The 21,734-nt window shown below is 47.8% G+C and overlaps 1 protein-coding gene across 8 annotated transcripts in view; it reads left to right on the top strand.

Annotated features, from left to right (window-relative positions):
- The window catches only part of CEP250 (centrosomal protein 250), a 54,699-nt gene extending 45,681 nt beyond the window's left edge, over nt 1–9,018 (top strand). For 4 of the 8 annotated variants that reach the window (XM_070381638.1, XM_070381642.1, XM_070381640.1 and 1 more), the window contains one exon: nt 1,054–9,017. In XM_070381638.1, the coding sequence (XP_070237739.1) occupies nt 1,054–1,317 (264 nt within the window). In that variant the 3' untranslated portion in view covers nt 1,318–9,017. Of the gene's footprint in view, nt 1–1,053 lie in introns of all 8 variants that reach the window. The other 4 variants (XM_070381641.1, XM_070381643.1, XM_070381644.1 and 1 more) reach the window with 1 other exon arrangement.
- Nucleotides 9,019–21,734: the final 12,716 nt, after the last annotated feature.

The following is a 21,734-nucleotide window of genomic DNA, read 5'->3' on the forward strand; positions in this document are numbered from 1 at the left end:
AGGGAAGGGAAGAAGGCTGAGGAGCAGACAGAGGATTCTCACAGGACAGCCTGAACCAAGCAGAAGCACCCAGGCCTCCTCCGCCCTCACATGCACGCTTGCAGGCAGGACTGTCATCAGCACACCAGGCAGAGCAGCCTGGCACAGGCACCAGGATCCATACCCCAGAGCTCAGGTCAAGCTCCAGGAACCTGTTTCAAGTGCCTTTTTGCCTCTGAGGTCTCACCTGAAGATTCACCCTGTCTTGCAAGGCCCAGGAGTAATTAAAACTATGAAGTTCTGATTTCAGAACCTGTGCCAGAAATCAGTGGTCACTACTGGAAGGCCCTGACTATACCTCAAGCTCTCACTTTGAATTCTGTTAGACTCATATAAAGTGATCGCTGAGACAGGCCCAGACTAGGATGAGGCAGGGCAGGCCTCCCTTTGGACCTGGAGCACCTCCTGAAGTTTTGCACTCGACGAGGAGCCTCTCCTGCCCCACCCTCATCCTGAATGTGCCCTGAGCTCCCAATAACTCCACCTCAGTGTACCCATCTGAGAAATGGATCAGTCAGTGATTCTCAACCCTTATACACATTAGAATCATCTGGGGAGCTTTGAAAAAATTACTGATGCTCAGGCCTCATCTTGTCTAGTTAAGTCAGAATGTTTCTTAAAATCTCCCAAAGGGGCATGATGGAGCTTTCTATAGCAATTAAACCGTTCTGTATCTTGATTGAGATAGTAGTTATACATGAATATGTATGTTAGGAAATATGTTAAAATGTACTTAAAATCTGGGCATTTTATTACCTGTAAACACATGAATAGTTTTGTTTTTTTATAAGCTCCCTCTTTGAGCCTCCTGTGCAGCCAGGATTGACAATCACTGGATTCTCTGATTCCCAACAGCCCTTGCCCTATATACTGTAAAGCCTAATCCTGAGATTCATGGGTGTGGAGTTGATTCAAAGGCTGGTCTGACAAGAACCACAGGAGCCAAGCAAGGAGGGGGTGGGCAGCTTCAGGGTCCTCCATGGCTCTTGCCCTCTTGGTTTTCCTGCCCCCCAGGTGGCCCTCCTGCGAGCCCAGCTGGCCTTGGAGCGGAAGCAGAAGCAGGACTACATCGCCCGCTCGGTGCAGACGAACCGTGAGCTGGCGGGCCTGCACCACAGCCTCTCTCACTCCCTCCTGGCCGTGGCCCAGGCCCCCGAGGCCACTGTCCTGGAGGCCGAGACCCGCAAGCTGGATGAGTCCCTGACTCAAAGCCTGACATCGCCCGGGCCCATCCTGCTGTGCCCCAGCCCCAGCCCTGCTCAAGGCGCCTCCAGGTAGCAGCCACAGCCTGGGAGCACGCAGACAGACAAGATGGCGGTAGAGTGGGTTGTGGCCGCTCCACACAGTTGCAGTTGGCCAGAACAAGTTCTGGCTCTGTGACCCAACCTGGGAGCCCCAGGTCTGCGGACATTCCCAGGAAGAGGGGAGGAAACCCACAAGGCTGAAGGCAGGCCCTGACTCACAGGGGAATGAGGACACAACACTTGTTGCCAACCTGCAGTCACCCCGAGAATGCCTTGCCCTGGCCAAGTGGGTATCTGCAGCCTCTCGCGAGAACTCATTATCCAGTCCCTCACCCTCTGTCACCTCCCCCTTCAGTAATAAACCCTGGGTCTTGGCATTTGTTTTCTGCTGCTGTCTTTACAGTATAGCTGGGAAACAGCAGTACATCAAGAGCATCTGTTAAGGAAGGCTTCACTAAAGATTCCTGTCAAGCGGCATGAATTTGTCATCTGCCTGCATTCTGACAGAGACGAGCTGCAGAAGGCTCACAAGACAGAGCCCCTGTCCACAGGAAGCTTGAGCCCTGTTGACAGGACCAGGCAGACGCCCATCCCTGAGTCAGAGTCAGTTCTGTGTGCTGCCTAGAAGTGCTGTAGAAATGCCCGGGCCTGAGGCAGGAAGGTATGAACTGGCCCTCGAAGGCTGGAGAGGACTCGGGTGGGTGGCCAAGCATTCTGGTGAGAAGACTGGTCTGCCCTGTGGGATGGGCAGTGAGGGAGATGAGGGAGGGCCTTGGGGATCTAGATTTGAACTCAGGGGTAATGAGGAACCGTCATATGTTCTTGACTTAAAACTTGGTCTAGGCTTCAGAAACACTGAATGGGCTTTTGGCTAAAGTCAGTCGTCATGTTCAGAAGTTCTATCTGGCCTCATTCCCCTTCTGTGCTGGGTGAGTGTCCTGAGGGTGTCCCTTTCGGGGCATATCAGATGCAACCGACTCTGGTCCTCTGTAGTCCAGCCATGGGTCAAACCAGGAAGGAGGATGGACAATGGCAGGACTCATCACTTGTGGCCTGACCTTGGTGGAGGCAGTGCGTAGGCTTAAGGCCTAGTATTGGCAGCTTCATCAAAGCCTAAGAGAACAGTCTTCTTCAGAGAAGCAGGCATGACCTTCCTCTGGCCCTCCAACCATAATCTGGGGTTCCTCTTACCTAAGCCTGGGAATGGAGCTAAGGCCGGCTAAGAGTGGGGAGGTTTGCGATCGGCGCCACAGTACCCCAGACCTATTTACCCCAAGGCTCAGGCCCCATTACATCCCATCGCACCACACAGAGTGGGAAGGAGGACGTTGCCACTGCTGGAGCTTGGTTTCAAAGCCCATGCATGGGACTCAACACAGATGCTCTGTAAAAAGTTACAGTTTAACCACCCCCTCCCCCCCACAGAGCTAAATCTGGAGCCCCCAAGATGCCGGCTGGTCCCCACCTCTAGTCAGATTCCCCGTGGCTCAGGATCCTTACCTGGCCTTTTCTACTCTAGAAGTTCTCAGGGACAAGCTTGATCTCTCTAGGGTCCTTAACTTTGTTTGGTCCCCAACTCTGGTTCTCTAGCTTAGAGGCTCACAGAGGGACCCTGTTGTCTGCCTTGGAGTTTCTTCTCAGTTCCATTATCTATAGGTCGTAAGCTGAGGCATTAAGCCCCATACACCTTCTGGGACCAGGAAGAGAGTTTCCAGCAGATGAAAGGCATTTTGGAGGCAGCCAAGCTAAGTCTTCATCCAGTAAATAGTTAATCTATACCTGCTTCTGCCTCCCCATCCAATCCTCAATAGCCCCTCACCCCACTCTGGATGTCAGGCCTGGGGCTCCCCTCTCCAGCAGATATTCCATCAGGCTTAGTCCTCTGTTCAATTATTAACTGTCGTCTTGCTTTCACCTTCTTAGCTTGTGTATGCTTTTCTGCTCCAACTTCCTAGAACACATTTTTCATTTTAATATCTATTTATTTGACTGTGTTGGGTCTTAGTTGCAACACATGGGATTTTCCTCTCTAGTTGTAGCTCCAGAGCTCAAGTTCGGTAGTTATAGAGTATGGGCTTAGTTGCCAAAGGGCATGTGGGATCTTGATTCCCCAACCAGAGATCAAACCTGCATCCCCTGCTCTGGAAGGTGGTTTCTTTACCACTGGAACACTGGGGAAGTCCCTATAATACACTTTGTTTAGCCAACAGTAGGGTCATCTGTTTGGATAGTCCTACCAGTCATGGAGCCAATTGCTCTTCTCATCTGCTCCAAACCCAGAGATCCGATCTGGAGAAGCATGGAGGAAAGCGTATGGGTCTTCGGGGCAGCACCCCACCTTGCTCCAGGGCGTCAGGCCAGAGGTCCTTTTCCTTCTTGTCACATGCAACAGGTCATAACAAGTGCAGTGAATCTGGCGGATGGGAATTCACTGTCTCATCTTCCAGCCGGTTCTCAAGGGTGCACTTGAGGACGGTGTGATTGATCTCCAGAACCTAGGGGAATGGAGATCAGAGCTGAGCATGTGGGTCTTCTCCATCCACAAATCCCCACCCTCCATCCTGCCTTCTCCTTTTCTGCGTTGATAGCAGCTGCTCGAGGCCCCAGAGTCCTAAGAGCAGAGGACGTGAGAACTGAGTCGGAGTCTGGGCAATGTTCTTGTTTGCAGGGTGCGCTGGGTCTGGTGAGGGCTGCACCCTGTTCTCTTGCGCTTCATGCTTTGCATGTAAGAGCAACAGTTACCACATCGCAACCTAATTAACTTTGCTCATCTGCTTCCCCATGTGGGACTAGCAGCAACTTAAAGGCTGAAAAAGCTGCCTGGCATGAAGTAGAGAAGGGAAAGCTGGTAGTATACACTGACGGTGAAGACGGTGGGGAGAGTCTGATCAGACTGCAGAGTGAGGACAAGATCAACACTTACACCTAAAGGCTGAGGGCTGTCTGCTCCAACTCTGTGTCTCCAGCTGAGGAAAGGAGCCCTTTCATCTTGGCTCATGCCCTCTGCAGCCCACACTAGCTCCGGAGGCTTTGACTCCAGGAGAACATGGGCATTCCTCCAGGTGGAGGGCATTCTCCGGTGGGGTATGTGCAGGGAGATTCCATTGCCCACGCTGTTCTCAGAGCCTAGACATGCAGCCTGGTTCATTCTGCAGAGATAGGAAAGGATAATGTCAGGGAGGTGCTGGGGCTCAGCCTCACACTACTTACCACCCTCCCACCTGCTCTCCCAGAGTGCAATGCAGTGCTCATCAATGGTAATCCCGAATTCCCCACCGTACAGCCCAGGACAGGCATGAACAGGACTCGGTATGGCTGTGACCTGTGTATCAGCTAGAATAGCTCCTCCTCGGCCGGCTGGACCTGGGTTAGGTTTCCCAGCATTTATACCCATGGAGAAGAGACAGACCACTCACCACTTCACCCCTGTGTGCCAGCATAGAAGTGGAGGTGGGTCTGTGGGGTCACAAAGAGTCGGACGTGACTGAGCATCTAAGGGTTTTTTACTCTCATCTCAGCTCACGGAACCAGACCCTGGGGCAGCTAGTTGGTTTAGTTGTTTAATCTTAGGACACGTGAGGCCTTTAGCTGTTCCCCCCAACACCTCACCTCCTACTTCCTGTCCCACTGACCACCTACTCACTCCCATGGCTGAGGAAGGGACTACTTGAGCAATATGGAAATGCTGAGTCCTGCAGAGCCTGGGGGATGGTGAGCAGAGGCAGGGAGGAGGAAGGAGCAGGGGCCATCAGGGTTCTCTGAGCCATGAGATCCCTCCCCCAACCCCTTGATGCTGGGGTGCAGCTTAGCTCTGCTCAGGAAGCTGAGAAAGCAGGCAAGGAGAAGGAAAGACAAGAACAAGGGGTCTCAAGGCCCTGACCCCCTGCAGTTTACTTTCTATGCTCCTGGGACCAGAGGGATTTGCCTAGACCCTGACGGAGGTGAAGGCGAGGAGTGAGGCTTCTCCAGATAAAAAAGGACTGTGTTCTCTGGCCCCGCTGAGAGTCTTGCCTGACACACTGGCAGCCCAGTATGGAGTGGACATTATGACATCTTTTTTCCTTCTTTTTTTTTTTTGGCCCCAAGGCATGTGGGGTCCTAGCTTCCCAACCAGGGATCAAACCCACACCTCTGCATTGAGGGTTTGAACCCACAGCCCCTGCACTGGAAAGCGAAGTCTTAACCACTGGACCCCCAGGGAAGCCCTAGGACCTCTTTCTTCTTAGTCCTTTGTCACTAACGTCCCCAGCTCTTTATATGCCTTCGTAGCACCTGAAGCTTGGCACAGGTGGAAGGACTTGGAAGCAAAGAGTTGACCCCCTTGAATGGATCAATGGTCAGAGGAGAGATATGAGGGAAGGCAGTCATGTGTCCATCTGAGTTCGGGCACTCTCTGTTCCCAGCTAGTGGTCATCTGTGTGGAGGCAGGAGAGGGTAAGAATGTGTATTTAAATTTAGCTCTTCCTTAGTTATTTACTGCTACTAGTTGGGGTGCAGGAGTCAGGGGAAGCTCTTATTCAGGGCTTGATAACCCGTACATTGTTCCTGCACCCCCTGTCTTGGTTCCCTGTCATTCCCTCTCCTGTTCTTCATATTCCAATCCTACCAAGAGTCTGAGGCTGGTTGCTGGCTAAGAGTTGTCTCATACACGAGCTGGTGGAATCTCTCGCCTTCTGCCATTGCAAGGTGCTTTGCAAGCCATGCAGGAGTCTTCGGCTCTAGCTCTCCTCCCTGTATACGGGGCCACCTCTTCAGATAGTCCGCCCAAGCCCAAACGGGAAAATCCAATGGATGACATCAAATGGGCTGCTTGCTTCCCCCCTGCTCCTAATCCAACTTTTCATTCATTTGACAAATACTCATCAAACCTGTGTGTCACAGAACTTCACAACACATACTGAAAGGAGGAGCTCATCTCCAGGGCCTGGTGGCAGAGAAACTCAGCATGACCTGGGTGCCAGGAGGAGACTCACTGGCCAGGAAGACCATCACAGAACATGTTGGAGGAAGAGCGGGCTTCAGGGCCCTTTCAAAGTGTTTGCCAAGCCAGTTGGGTACACTGGGTATGTGGCGTCAAGGGCTACATCTGTGGGTCCTGGGACCAATGGCCACTCTGGGAGTTGTACCAGCTAGCCCGTCAGGTGAGACTTTTCCAACCAAAGAGCAGAAGCACCAGGCACAGGTGAGCCATCAAGGCAGCACACCAACCTAGAGCCCATCATGAAGGCTTCATTCCTATCCATGGGACAACTCACAGGCCAAGAGGCAGGCTGACTCAGACAGCAGGCACTGGAAAAGGAGGAAGCTGTGGCCACAGACTCCAGCAGTATCCACGGCCCCATGGCCTCCATCATTTCCTCAACCCTGTTCACCACACCTCCTTATAACACATCTCTCACCACCCCAGCCACCTGCTGAGCCCTGCAGGGTGCTCTGCTGGAGGCTGAGAGGAGGGAGGGGAGAGGTGCTTTTGGTGTATCCTGTGACCTCCCCAGAGGAAAAGGGGTTGATGCCCAGTGGGATCCTTCATGCTAGCCCAGTAGTATCAGGGACCCCACCGCACAGGTCACACTGTGAGCTTTTGCATATAGGCTTTGTGGGTAAGACTGCCTTCACCTTGGCATTCAGCCCAGGGTCCAGCTGACAAGGGAGGGCATGGAAATCAAGTACAATGGGCACAGGAATGAAAAAGGCAAGAAAGGCCTGTGTGGTGCCTCTCTGAGGAGGTGCTGCTGCTAAGTCGCTTCAGTCATGTGGGACTGTGTGACCCCATAGACGGCAGCCCACCAGGCTCCCCTGTCCCTGGGATTTTCCAGGCAAGAACACTGGAGTGGGTTGCCATTTCCTTCTCCAATGCATGAAAGTGAAAAGTGGAAGTGAAGTCACTCAGTCGTGTCCAACCCTCAGCGACCCCATGGACTGCAGCCTTTCAGGCTCCTCCGTCCATGGGATTTTCCAGGCAAGAGTACTGGAGTGGGGTGCCATTGCCTTCTCCGTGAGGGGGTGCTGGCTACTCCCAAAACGAACTTGTCAAGTATGAGGCAGAGAGGGGAAAGGAGGGCCTTTGTTCCCTCTTGAGCAAAGAACCTACAAGAAAATATAATGTGGTTAAAGTAAATTTCTATCCAACCAAACTTTGGGGGTGGGGGTAGTTTTTCTGTTTGCTTTCGCTTTTTTGTCACGAGCTTTGTGGAATCGGGCTTCCCTGGTGGCTCAGAGGTTAAAGTGTCTGCCTGGAATTCAGGAGACTCGGGTTCGATCCCTGGGTTGGGAAGATTCCCCGGAGAAGGAAATGGCAACTCACTCCAGTACTCTTGCCTGGAGAATCCCATGGAGGGAGAGCCTGGTAGGCTATAGTCCATGGGATCGCAAAGAGTCGGACACGACTGAGCGACTTCATTTTCACTTTGTGGAATCTTAGTTCCTTGGTCGGGGATTGAACCCAGGGCTGCAGCAGTAAAATCGTGGTGTCCTAAACCTGTAGTGAAGTCACTCAGTCATGTTCGACTCTTTGCAACCCCATGGACTGTAGACTGCCTGGCTCCTCCATCCATGGGATTTTTCCAGGCAAGAATACTGGAGTGGGTTGCCATTTCCTTCTCCAGGGGATCTTCCTGACCCAGGGATCAAATCCAGGTCTCCTGCATTGCAGGCAGACTCTTTACCATCTGAGCCATCAGGGAATCCCTGGACCCAGGGAATACCCTTGATTTCATTTATTTCCAAGGAAACAACTGCACACACATGGTTAAAAATGAAATAGAAAAGAAGGCAGCAGTTTCCCACTCCATTCTTTTCTAATCACTTTCCAGGCGGGCAACCAGTTTTTTAAACTCTGCTTTCATCGTGGATAACTTTATTCCTCTAAATGATGATTATACGATGCCATATGGGTCCAGTTATCTGCAACAAGATGGTGACAAGCGCACTGCCCACACCTTTGGGAATTCTTGAGCTCTAGCTCTGAGCCAGACACTGAGCACACCTCTGTGCCCTTAGGGGAGCAGGTAAACATGCTCTCAGCTGTACCAGGGATGTTTTCATCTTGTCAGGTTATGTGTGGTTGTGGGGCGGCCAAAGTAAGAACGGAGTGGGTGTGTTTTGGATACCCAGTGACTGAAAACCCTCATTGACAGGTTCTTGGCTCACCTTGAATACTGTTTCTACCAAAAAGGCAAGATAAATGCTTCTCCCCCAGTCCCATTTAATATAATAGTTTCCTCTGATTGTTTTGATATCTCTCTGAGTGTCAATATGGACTCAAGGATTTTTTATATATCTACTGTGACTCATCTGTGACAGTTGCTATTTTTGATGCTCAAATTGTCCCATATTTGTTGTGCAGGTTTTCCTTGTACTTTTCTCGTCCAGGCCTGAAACTTTTAGATTAGTGGGGAAAAGTATTTAGAAAATGAAATCCACATTCCAGAGTTGATCGTTGTCTCTGGGATGTTAGTGTGGCTTTTGGACTCACAAACAACGTATTTTGAAAACTGTGAGTTTGAGATGGGAGTGGTTGCACACAATGTGAATATGCTTAATGCCACTGAACTGTATACCTTCAAATGACCATTTTTATGTATATTTTACCATAAAACATAACATAAAATTGAGCTCACAGTGATATTTCCTGTTTGAATTCATAATGTCCCAGGGGTTTTACTCTCCCTGTCCAATTTTGTATTTGGTTCCTAATAATATTAATAAAATTACGTATTTATTGTATGGTATTTATTATATAGTTTATAATATTATAATAAATTAAAATATTACAGTATTATAATCAAAGTCTACTGAGTAAAATTTAAAATTTCTTTGTGGTTCTTTTTGTCCACAGAATCTATGCTACAAGGGATATACAGTGTATTGAATTTTAAAGGAACTTTACCTCTTTCCCTGGTGATTGTGTTAGCAATTTGATGTATAGTTGGGTTCACTTAATGTGTTTTCAACTTTAGGCTTTGCTTTTTCCTCTTTTTCATTTAATTTTACTTTTTGATAAGGTAAAAATATATATGTGACATAATGAAATGTTCACTGTTGAGAATCTAGAAGAGAAAGTAGTCCTTTAATGTCACCATGTGGGGTTTCCTAGCAGAGTGATCTTCATCCAGGGTACTTCTGAAGCCCTTATCCCTCTCTGACACTCAGAGTCCTCTTGACCCCCTGTCAGCCTCCGGGGGCCTCCAGTGGGCTGAACTGGCTGGAGGCCATCTCAGTTGTAAACAGCAACCTTCCCCTCACACTGCAGCTTAAGGATGACCTGTTGCTCTTCTTTAAAACTGTGTGTGTTGGTCTTGAACCAATATTTATCATCCCAGTAATGGGACCACCTCATGAGCTGGTCTGTCCCAAAACCAAACAAGGATACCTGGGAGATGGGGTAAGAGAGAAGAGGGCTCTGGGGTAGCAGGCTGGATCCCAGGCTGCCTCCACACCCACTGAGCATTCCTTCACCAAACATTCACTTAACGTGAAGGGCGACAGGCTGTTTCCTGGAGCTGGGAGAAGAACAGAGCTCACCTTCCCCAGGGAAGACTCTGAACACACAGAGCCCAGGAAAGAGAGTTGATTCTCATCATGTTGAAGGAAAAGAGAGGATTCCTTGGGGAGACAAGAGGAGGGCACTGCAGGCAGGGGAACAGCATGTGAAAGGCCCAAGGCAGATGTTTAGAGAACCGAGAAGCCCATAGAGAGTGCTGGTAGAGATGAGGGGAGTGGAAGGGTCAGACCACGCAGGATCTTGAAAACCAGCCAGACAACTTTGGGCTTAACCTGAAGTCCCTGGGAAAACAAACACTTTTAGTGGCAAAGGGATGAAGTTCTATGAGCTGCAGACCGCGTCTTATACCTGGTCACAGGTGTGCAAGGCATACAACAGAGTTATGAACCCCAGAGATGGAAAGTGACCGTGTTTTCCCAGCCATCTCCGCTGGATGTACTAAAGGAAGCTCAGGCTGATCACTGAGACCTGGGGAGACGGAGGAGGGTGGTGACCTGATGTCCATCCAGTGGCCGCCCAACCCGACCCACTGCATTTTACTCCTTCCCCTTTTCCCTCCTGGGTCCCTCACCTTGTCTTCCTTCTCATTACTTCCACGGGTGACCTGGACTATCCGAAATCTAAAACAAGATTGAGGTGGGGGAGTTTCAGCATCATTTGACACAGCCGTCCCCAAACTTAGGTAAGCCTGGGGGGTGCCCTGATAGATAGCAAGGGTCTCTCCAGAGTTCCCACTATCCTCCTTACAATGTCCTACCCTCCACCACCATACCCAGGATTTTCTGCCTTCTGAATGATGCTGTCTTTCTGCACTGTGTCCATGACGCACTTCAGACCAGATGAATTCAGAGGAAGCAGCAGCAGCTGGGCACCAGGATCCTGAGGGCTGTCTATCTTGGGGTATGTAATGCACACAGTGGTCCTTTTTCCCACGTCCGCCTCAAAGCCTTGGACAGGTGCCTGGTTCATCCTGGAGAGAAAAGCAGGATAGACGTTTTGGGGAGGAGGAGGATTTGTCGTGACCTTCCTGATCTCCACCTTTCACCCTGCACTCACCTGAGGACCACGTCATGTTGGTCAATCTTTAGGCCAAGGCCAGAGTCCAATAGGAACTTTGAGTTTCCAACCTGCACAAGTCCAGCACCCCACACGGTCCAGTGGGTGTGTGGAAGGCCCTTTGGGTGGCTGCTGATTCTGATTCCCAAACTCCTCTGACTCCATGCCCTAAAGTTCATAGGAATGCAGGAGGGAGAGATATAGGGGGTTTTCCCAGGCTCCCACCACCTATAGAAGAAGGTTAGAGCCTGGGGCCATGGAGAGAGAGACAGCCAGGGCTTGGGCTTGGGGGTGGGGACTGGACAGAGACCAAGAATGTGCACTGACCAACCACAATAGCAAAGCATCAAAGGACATGGGCACTTCTGACCTCATCAAGGGCTCAGTGTCCATCTCAAAGCGTTCGTCAAACCAGACAGACTCTCCGGGAATGCCGAGGCAGGTGGAGCACTCATGGACCTCAGATGAACAGATACACTTTCTTAAAGAGTTCTGGGGGCAGTCGCAGGTCTTTGAGTGATTTCCGGGCATCTTACGAAGGTCATTCTGGCTAGACTTCTGGTCCAGAAGGAAGACCATCATCCACAAGGTAGGCACACAGGTGGCTAGCAGATGCAGCTTCAGATATGGAACCCTCATCTCTGGCCCAGACGCTGGTGCCCCAGCAGGCAGTAGATTGGCTCTGACATCATGTACTGGGAAGGAAAAAGGGCTGGGGTCATCAGACATCCCCAGCGTCCCTTGTCCTAGAAGCTTCCATTCCTTCTCCAACCCTTCACACCACACACCCTCTCAACACCTTACCTCTCACCTCCTCAGCCACCTGCTAAGCACTGGAAGGAACCCTGCCAAGGCCTGGGCTCAAGGCTGAAAGGACAGGAGAGGTGTCGATTGGTGAGCTCGGTGGTCTCCCAGGGAGACTGGTATCCAATGAGGTCTTTCACACTGGCCCGGTTATATCCGGGGCCTCATCACAGAGAATGCATTGTGACCTCCTCTGCACAGGCCTCTTGACAAACGCCCCACCCCCACCAACACACACAGAGTCAGGCTGACAAAGGAGGTATGGATTTAAGCTCAAGGGGACAGGAGGGTGAGGGAGCAGTGGCCATGTGCCAAGTCTGCTGTGGAGGAACAGGAGATCCAGAAGGCAAGGACATGACTTGGTCACTCAGTCATGTCCAACTCTTTCTGAACCCATGGACTGTAGCCCACCAGGCTCCTCTGTCCATGGGACTCTCCAGGCAAGAATACTGTAGTGGGTAGCCACTCCCTTCTCCAGGGGGATCTTCCCAACCCAGGGACTGAACCTGGGTCTCCTGCAATGCAGGCAGATTCTACCATCTGAGCCACCAGAGAAGCCCTGGAACCTTTTTTTTGGTCAGAGAGAATTTACCATTTTGACAAAAGTGAATATTTGGTGTAGTCACCCCTTGAAATCTCTCAGGAGTTGAATTTCTTCTTTTTTTTTTCCTTTAAGGTTGTTACCAAGATAAGTATTTGAAAACTTTTTCCCAAAAAAATCGCAGGATTCAGAAAGACTTCTAATGTGGAGTGGCAGCCTCCCAGCCTCCCAGCCTCCCTGACTTCTTACCCTGAGGCCCCTCCTCAGAGGCCTCCTCTTCTAACTATTCTCCGGGCATTTGTTTCCATATGTCTAAATAATATGCTTACATAACTGTATCGTGATATTACATACAGACTACCTGCTGTAAATAATCATATCATTATGTTTAGTAATAACCACCTGCTCACTTCGTGACTTTACACATTGGACTCTCTGTTTCTCATTCTGTCACATCAAGACAAGGTTTCTTAAAGCCTTGTTCTCTGAGATGAGGATATTGTGTCTGTACGCTTCTCTTTTTTAAGTGCTTATTTATTTCCCTGTGCCAGGTCTTAGTTGCAGTATGTGGGATCCAGTTCCCTGACTAGGGATTGAACCCAGGCCTCCTGCATTAGGAGTGTAAAGTCTTAGCCACTGGACCACCAGGGGAGCCCTGTGTCTGTATACTTCTATTCGCCAATTTTTTCCTTTTTGTACTTCCCAACATTGGCAAGTGAAACTTTACATCATCAAGGATAACATTCAGATTCTGTTGTGTAAGCAATCTGTTGTATCATTACTTTTCACATGCTTTGTTTATAGCAATGCCATCCAAAAGAAATATTCAAGCCACATGTATAATTTTCTAGTGGCCGTAGTCTAATAAAAAAATAAAAGGAAGTGGAGAAAATAAATTTGAATAATATATTTAACCCAGTATGTCTATATATTATCATTTCAACACGTTCTTGATACAAAATATTAAAATTTTGCATTCTTTATTGAAACTAAGTCTTCTAAATAAGAATTGTATTTTACACTCACAGTATTCACAGTATATCTAAATCTTAACATTCAGTTTTCATCAAAAATACATGATCTATTTAAAAAAATTTTACAACCTGAAAAGTAGATCTGCAAACTCCAGTTAAACAAAGTATACTTAGAAGTGTTCCAAAAACTGAATTGCATTCATCTTAAATTTTAGATTGTTTAAAATTAATTTTTTGTTGTATTTCTTTTTTGGCCTTACCATGCCACATTTGGGATCTTCGTTCCCCAACCAGGGAATCAAATTCACAGCTCCTGTGGTGGAAGCATGGATTCTTAATCACTGGAAGGTCAGGGAAAGTCTCAGTTAGAAATTCCTTGGTGGTCCAGCAGTTAAGGCCTCATGCTTCCACCACAGGGGGCATGGGTTCAATCCCTGGTCAGGGAACTAAGATCCCACATGCTGTGTGCCACAGCCCCCAAAAATAATTAATTAAAATTTCAATTTCTCACTAGATACATTCACTAACTCTTCCACCATACTGAATGGCAGAGGATTATAGGCTGATTCTGAAAGTCAAATGTCTGTTCTTAGTGTTTATAATATTGCAACTAGGTAAGCATTGTTTCCTAAATAATCTAGTAGTAAACTAGGGCTACTTTCCTCTTCAGATCAGATCAGATCAGATCAGTCACTCAGTCGTGTCCAACTCTTTCCGACCCCATGAATTGCAGCACGCCAGGCCTCCCTGTCCATCACCAACTCCCAGAGTTCACTCAGACTCACGTCCATCGAGTCAGTGATGCCATCCAGCCATCTCATCCTCTGTCATCCCCTTCTCCTCCTGCCCCCAATCCCTCCCAGCATCAGAGTCTTTTCCAATGAGTCAACTCTTCGCATGAGGTGGCCAAAGTACTGGAGTTTCAGCTTTAGCTTCATTCCTTCCAAAGAAATCCCAGGGCTGATCTCCTTGAGAATGGACTGGTTGGATCTCCTTGCAGTCCAAGGGACTCTCAAGAGTCTTCTCCAACACCACAGCTCAAAAGCATCAATTCTTTGGCGCTCAGCTTTCTTCACAGTCCAACTCTCACATCCATACATGACCACAGGAAAAACCATATAGCCTTGACTAGACGAACCTTTGTTGGCAAAGTAATGTCTCTGCTTTTGAATATGCTATCTAGATTGGTCATAACTTTCCTCCCAAGGAGTATCTTTTAATTTCATGGCTGCAGTCACCATCTGTAGTCATTCATTAAAATTCCCTAGGAAAAAAGCTATGTAAGAAATGAAATTTCTAAATCTTTGTACATCTAGAAAAGTCATTATTCTGCCTATTGTGAGTAGCACTGTGTCCCCCTCCAAAAAATTAGCTTCAAGTCTGGACCTCTGGTACCAGTGAATGTGACCTTGTTTGGAAATAAGGTCTTTGCAGGTTAAAGTGAGTTCATACTGGTTTAGGAAGGGCCCTAATCCAATGACTGGTGTCCTTATGAAAAAGGGAAAATGTAGGAAGAGAAGACACAGGGGGAGAGTGCCATGTGAAGATGGAGGCAGAGAGTAGATTGCTGTGTCTGTCTACAAGATCAAAATGGTAAGAATTGCTAGCAACCACCAGAAGCTGGGAGAGAGGCATGGGACAAATTCTCACTCAGATCCCGCAAAGGACATCAACCTGAAGTTTGGACTTCTAGCCTCCAGAACTGTAAGATAATAAATTTCTGTTGTTTTAAGCTACCAGTTGTTGTTGCTTAGTCGCTAAGTCGTGTCTGACTCTTTTGCGACCCCATAGACTGTAACCTCGGAGAAGGCAATGGCAACCCACTCCAGTACTCTTGCCTGGAAAATCCCACGGATGGAGGAGTCTGGTAGGGTGCGGTCCATGGGATCGCTAAGAGTCGGACACGACTGAGCGACTTCACTTTCACTTTTCACTTTCATGCATTGAAGAAGGAAATGGCAACCCACTCCAGTGTTCTTGCCTGGAGAATCCCAGGGACGGGGAGCCTGGTGGGCTGACGTCTATGGGGTCGCACAGAGTAGGACACGACTGAAGTGACTTAGCAGCAGCAGCAGCAGCAGCAGCAGCAGGACTGTAACCTAGGCTTCTCAGGTGGCGGTAGTGGTAGAGAACCTGCCTGCCAATGCAGAAGACAAGAGAGTGGGTTTGATCCCTGGGTTGGGAAGATCCCCTGGAGGATGGCATAGCAACCTACTTCAGTATTCTTGCCTGGAGAATTCCATGGGCAGAGGAGGCTGGCAGGCTACAGTCCATAGAGTCGAAAAGAGCTGGACACAACTGAAGTGACTTAACATGCGTGCATGGACTGTAGCCTGCCAGGTTCCTCTGTCCATGAGATTTTCCAGGCAAGAATACTGGAGCAGGTTGCATTTCCTTTTCCAAGCAATCTTCCTGATCCAGGGATCAAACCAACATCTCTTACGTTTCCTGCATCGGCAGGCAGGTTATTTACCACTGAGTCACCTGGGAAGCCCCTTTAAATTACCTAGTTAGTGGTAATTTGTTATGGCAACCCTAGGAAACTAATACAATGCCTTTGGGTTTGATTGATAGTTTGGGTATAAAGGAGTATAGGTTAAAACAAAAACCAAAAAGAATGTTCTGTCATCGTCTAACCTTCATTACTGTTGGTGAGAGTACGATTTTTTGATCCTTTTTAACTGTAGCAGTTGGAATTCTTGGTCTCAGAAACAGACTGTGGTAAACTTAACTAGAAAGACAATTCACTGGTTAAATATCAAGAAGCTTACAGAATAGATGTGAAAGCTAGAGAACCGGGGTGAGGCTCTAACCAAAGGAGGCAAGATGTAGCCAATGACTCTTCCAGGAAGGGCCAAGGATAACAAAATAGAACCCTTGACGCTGTGGGACACAATGGTAGTTTAAGTATGGCCACAAATTCTTTTTGGCTTGTTACATTAGGAATAGGAGTCCATTTCCCCAATTCTTGAATCTGGAGTCATTGTATGACTTGACGTAACCAATGGAATACTGTGTCAGTGACACTGTGTGATGTCTAGCCTCAGCCTTGCAGTTTCCAATCTTATAATACCTCCTCCATCATTGAAGAAGTCTGCGGTGAAAGATTTCACAGAGAGAGAGGCTTAGCCTCCAACAACTCCAGCCATCCATTCCAAAAGAAACTAAAAAAGAGTGGATATATGTATTTGTATAACTGATTCATTTTGCTGTACAGCAGAAACTAACACATTTGTAAATCAATTGTAAATAAACTATACTCCAATAAAAATTTTTTTTAAAGAACATTAATACCATTGAAGACACTGGGTGCTCTTTTTCCCCCACCAGATGATAACACCACCAGGAATTTTGTGTTTTTCATTCCGTTGGCTTTTTCTTTTTGCAACATCTATATATAACAAGGACTTCCTAGTAGTCCAGTGTTTAAGAATCCATCTGCCAATGCAGGGGATACAGATTTGATCCCTGGTCCAGGAAGATCCTGAGAGGGTAACAGGCAGGAAGGCCAGGGGTCTCCAAATGGAGGAAATAGCCTGCAAGTGTCAGACATTTTTATCTCTTAAGCGGCAGGAGGAAACAAACTAGCAATATTTTTTCCTTCTCTATACAAATTTAAAGGGAGGTTTCTCTTAAAATACTGTGTTGCCATAATGACACCTGGTTTCGCCTAGAGATAACCATTGCCTTTTTCTTATGGAAATGTCCGTCTTAAGCTATGCTAATGTACTATGCCTTTACCTCAAACTCTGTCTCCAAGTCGGTTCCGCCTCTCGGCCCAGAACCTACTTGACAAACCAGTATGGATATTGTTCCCCTAATCTATGTAAATGAAACTATTTGTATGGTGGTCTGCCCTTCTTCAAGATTCAAGTTAATCATTTTATGGCCCAGGAGAAACCATTTGGCGCCAAGATTATCCCAAAATGCATCTTATGGGTGAGGGGCCTGGTGCCATTCTGAATTTTAAGACATTCCTTTCTTTCATTAACAGATTGCTAGTGACTATATAACATCCAGCTGAAGATTAGCAGGGGGGTACTCTTTCTGCCCCCTTCTGATGCCTTTGTCAGAAGCTTTCTCTATCTCCTTTATACTTTAATAAAACTTTATTACACAAAAGCTCTGAGCGATCAAGCCTCGTCTCTGGCCCGGGATTGAATTCTTCTCCTCCGGGGGCCAAGAATCCCGGTGTATTCGCGTGATTCAACAACAACCTTTCAATCCCACATGCCAAGGGGCAACTAAGTCCATGCTCTGGGGCCCTCAAGCTGAATACTGAAGCCCACCCTAAAGCCAATGCTTTGCAACAAGAGAAGCCACTGCAATGAAAAACCCGCGCACTGCAGCTAGAGAGTAGCCCGCACCTGTGCAGCAACAGAGACCCAGTACAGCCAAAATTTGTTTAAAAATCTATGTATAACTAAACAATATATTATTTAATTTTGTGTTTTTAAAAGTTATGGATATAATCATATGTGTTTTCATGCAAGTGCTTTTCTTCTTGAGGTGAAATTCACATTACATACACTGAGCCATTTAAGAACACATTTCTGTGGCATTTAGTGTATTCAGTGTCACGCAGCCAGCAGCTCCCTCTACTTTCAAGACTTCTTCATTCAACACCCCATAAAAACACACCATGCCAATCAAATAATCACTCACTGTTCTGCCTAACCCTCAACCCCTGGTAACCATGCATCTGTTTCCTGCTTCTAAGAATTTGCCCATCGTGGGTACATCACACAAAATGAATCATACGATATGTGACCTTTTGTGTCTGTCTTTGAAACTGCACAACTCAGATGGGATTCGAACCCAGGCAAAATTCAGGTTGGGGGGGATGGTGCTACCACGTGGCATATGGGATATGACTTCCCAGACCAGGCATCAAACCTACTTCCCCTGCGTTGGAAGCATGGAGTCCTAACCACTGAACTACCAGAGAAATCTGTGTTTTTTTGGTTTTATTTGCCATACCACATGACTTGTGGGATTTTTGTTCCCCAGCTAGGGACTAAACCCGGGCCCTCAGCAGTGAAAGCATCCAGTCCTCACCGTGGATCACCAGGGATTCCCTCGAATCCACCGCCTTTTATTTACTTATTTATTTTAATTGGAGCCTAATTGCTTTACAGTGTTGTGTTAGTTTCTTTACAACTGCCTTTTAATTGAAACCACACACTTGGTCTCAGGACTTAATGAACCTCAGGCTCTTTATGTCTCAGTGCAGAAGGAATTCAGCAAGAGGCAAAGTGATAAGTAAGAAGTAGATTTATTTGTTTGTGGAGACAGATACACTCTCTATGGACAGAGTGTGAGCCATCTCAGAGGCAAAACCCTGGAAGGTTACACATTCCATAGACAGAATGCAATCCATCTCAAAAGGCTTTAGATCGGTTTTTACGGGCTGGGTAAGCTCATAGGCTAACAAAAGGGAGGCTCATTCCAACTGTTTTGGGGAAGGCACAGAAATTTCCAGGATTCAGGCCACTGCTCACTTTTTAGCCCTGTTAGAACTGTCATGGTGCCTGTGGGCGGTGTCACTTAGCAAATGTTGATGTATTACAAGGAGTGTATAATGAGGCTCAAGATCCACTGGAAGTTGAATCTTCTGCCTTCTTGGACCTAGTTGGTTCTAACCAATTTATATTGTATCTTCAATGGCTATGTCATTCTTTTAAAAGTTATGCCCTGTCCCCTTCCCTCCTATTCCAGCTTCTTTTACTTATCATGTTTTTGCGGTTCTTCCAAGTTGTAGCATGTGTTAATACTCTGCCCTCTTCTGATGGCTAAATAATATTCCACTGTATGGACATGCCACAGTTTGTCTATTCACCATTTGAGAGACATTTGGATTGTTTCCACCTTTAGGCTATCATGAATAGTACTGCTATAGACATTTGGGTTCGAGTTTCTGGGCAGACATGTTTTCATTTCTCTTGGGGACCTACCTAAGAGTGGAATTGCTGGCTTACATGGTAATTCTATGTTTAACTTTCTGATGAACTGCCAGGTTATTTTCCATAGGAATGAGGCACTGAGCTGCTGCCCATAGAACTCACTAACTTTATCACATACTCACCAAGTTCATGGAACTGCAGAAGAGCTACAAAGACTTAGTTTTGATTCCAGATCTAGCAAATTAATGAAGTAAAAGATAACCTAAAAACTTTCCTACAATAAAAATCCAGTCTGCTGGTCAAAACATAGTTTTAACTTTTAAAAATTATATTTATTATTGAATGTATAATATGGGTCTGTGGGACATAGTCCAAAAGGTATAAAAAGTAAGTGAAAAGAAGGATTCTGTCCCTTTCTTGCTCCCCTCCTACCCAGTCTCTTCCCCAGAGGCAACTACCACTCAAGTGTCTTGTCTAATTCTTTCCTGAGTTAATTGGTAATTTTGCAAGCATGTACATCTATAGTGTTTAATAAAAAGTATTTTAAATGCAGACCAGAGGTTAAAAGAAAACAGGAAGTCCCTAGATGTCAGAAATGAAGAGAGAACTGAAAAACAGTATGGGGGGGTGCTTAAGATGCTTAAGGGGCTGCTCAGAAACTTAGAAGTTTAATGCTCATGCAGGCAGAGGACCTTGATCCTAGGGGAGGCAGAGAATCAGAACAGAGGCCCCCACAAAACACTGGGAACCTCAAACAGCTGAATCTTTGGTGAAAAGCTGGGCTCCCCCAAAATTCACCCACCAGCATAGGATGATATAAGCAAGCTTATCTCTTTTGTCCAGTGGGAAATGAACTTCTCTGGATACTCAGTCTGGGTCTGCACTTGGCATGGAGCTGGCTCTAATTTACACCACCTGCATGATCCAGGGGACCAGGCATAGAAATTAATACAGATATTGTCCCTGAGCTACGAAAGTCAAGTCGGGCCCTTCCTCCCCAACACCGTCCTCGAAGGGAGGAGAATCAGGCCAGGATTTTATTCAGCATCAGACTGATCACTATACAATTTCCTCTTGCCCTTTATCCCTGAATGTCCCCAGAGTCCTGCCGCAACTCCAAGACTCCCTTGCATTCAGGCCCAAAGGACAAGGACTTGTGTGGACTTGTGTGAACAGCGAGCTTGTCCACTCTAGCTGACCTCCATTTCCGCTTCTTGCTGAGCATGGACAGAATCTCTGTTGGTCTGATTAGCATCCTCCCAGTAAGGGGACCACCTCCTTTGCTTTTCTGATCCAGATCCAAAGCGGGAATCCTAGTGGATGAGAGAGGGATGTATGCATCAGCAGGTTGAATCCTGTCTTCATCCCACCGCCCTTCATTCAACATCAAGGGTGACCAGCTGCCTCCTGAAGCTAGGAGAATGGAGCTCACCTTCCCCAGGGGAGACAGAGTCTGAGCACACAGTGTGACCCCAGACCCTGGAAAAGAGCATCATATGATTCTCATCGTACTGGAATAAGAGAAGGTTCTTTGGGGAGACAAGAGGAGGGCATCCCAGGCAGAGGGAGCAGCGTGTGAAAAGGCATGAGGCAGCTGGCATGTGTGCGGAACTGAGAAACCCGTGGTGTGAGCCTGGGAGAGATGAGGGGAGGCGAGAGGTCAGACCACACAGGGTCTTGGAAGCTAGGCAGAAACTTTTAGACTCTATGCTGAAGGCATAGCTTGGAAAAGTTTTGTTTTGTTAATTTTTTGGCCATACCACAAAGCATGTAGGATCTTAGTTACCCGACTAGGGATCAAACCTGCATCCCCTGCATTGAAAGTGTGGAGCCTTAAGCACTGGACCACCAGCAGGGAAAAGTTTTAAGTGAGGAAAGAACAAGAATCTTTATTGAGTCACAGGTACGCAAGGCCCAGAACAGAGCCATGAGCCCCCAAGATGGAGAGTGCCCCGGTTGTACTGGAGGAAGGTGGGGCTGATCGCCAGGACTTGGAGAGGAATGGGAGGTGGCCAACCTGGGTCCCAGTCCACAGCGACCCACAGCCACATCTTCCCACCTGTCAAACCCTTACCTGGCCTTTTCTCTCTTCCATTCTGCTAGGGAACTGGACCACCTTCAGAAATCTAAGGAAGAATTAGGAAGTGGAGGGGTTTCAGCAGCCCCTGAGACCTGGGAAGCTCTGGCAGGTGTGCCCAGTAAGCCAGGAGAGTCTCCTTGGAGGCCCCTCTGTCATCTGCTGCAGTGCCCTCTCCTTACCTGCCATACTAAGAATGTCTGGGTTCCCAGACCACCATCTCCTCACTCAGAGCATCTGAAGTCCACGCGAGATCAAAGAGCTGCAGGAGCAGCAACAGCACTTGCCTCCAAGAACCCTGGCCCCTGGCATTCCTATGGGAGACGGAGCATCTCGTGGTTTGGTTCCCCAGCATCTCAATGCCCTGAACAGGGACCTGGTTCATCCTGAGAAAAGAGAATAGAAACTGAAAGAACTCTAGGGGCAGGTCTGGCCATCCAGTCCCCTGCCCTTTCCTCGAGGCTCACCTGGAGACCATGCTGAGTTGGTTGACATTGTTGCTGATACTGGCAGCCCGCAGGATCTTCGAATTCCCCATCAGGGCACAAGTCCCACAGAAGAGATCAAAATAGCTCATTGAGAGTTGGGGAATC

The sequence above is a fragment of the Bos mutus genome, chromosome 13, assembly GCF_027580195.1.
Source record: "Bos mutus isolate GX-2022 chromosome 13, NWIPB_WYAK_1.1, whole genome shotgun sequence".
NCBI classification, from domain to species: Eukaryota; Metazoa; Chordata; class Mammalia; order Artiodactyla; family Bovidae; genus Bos; species Bos mutus.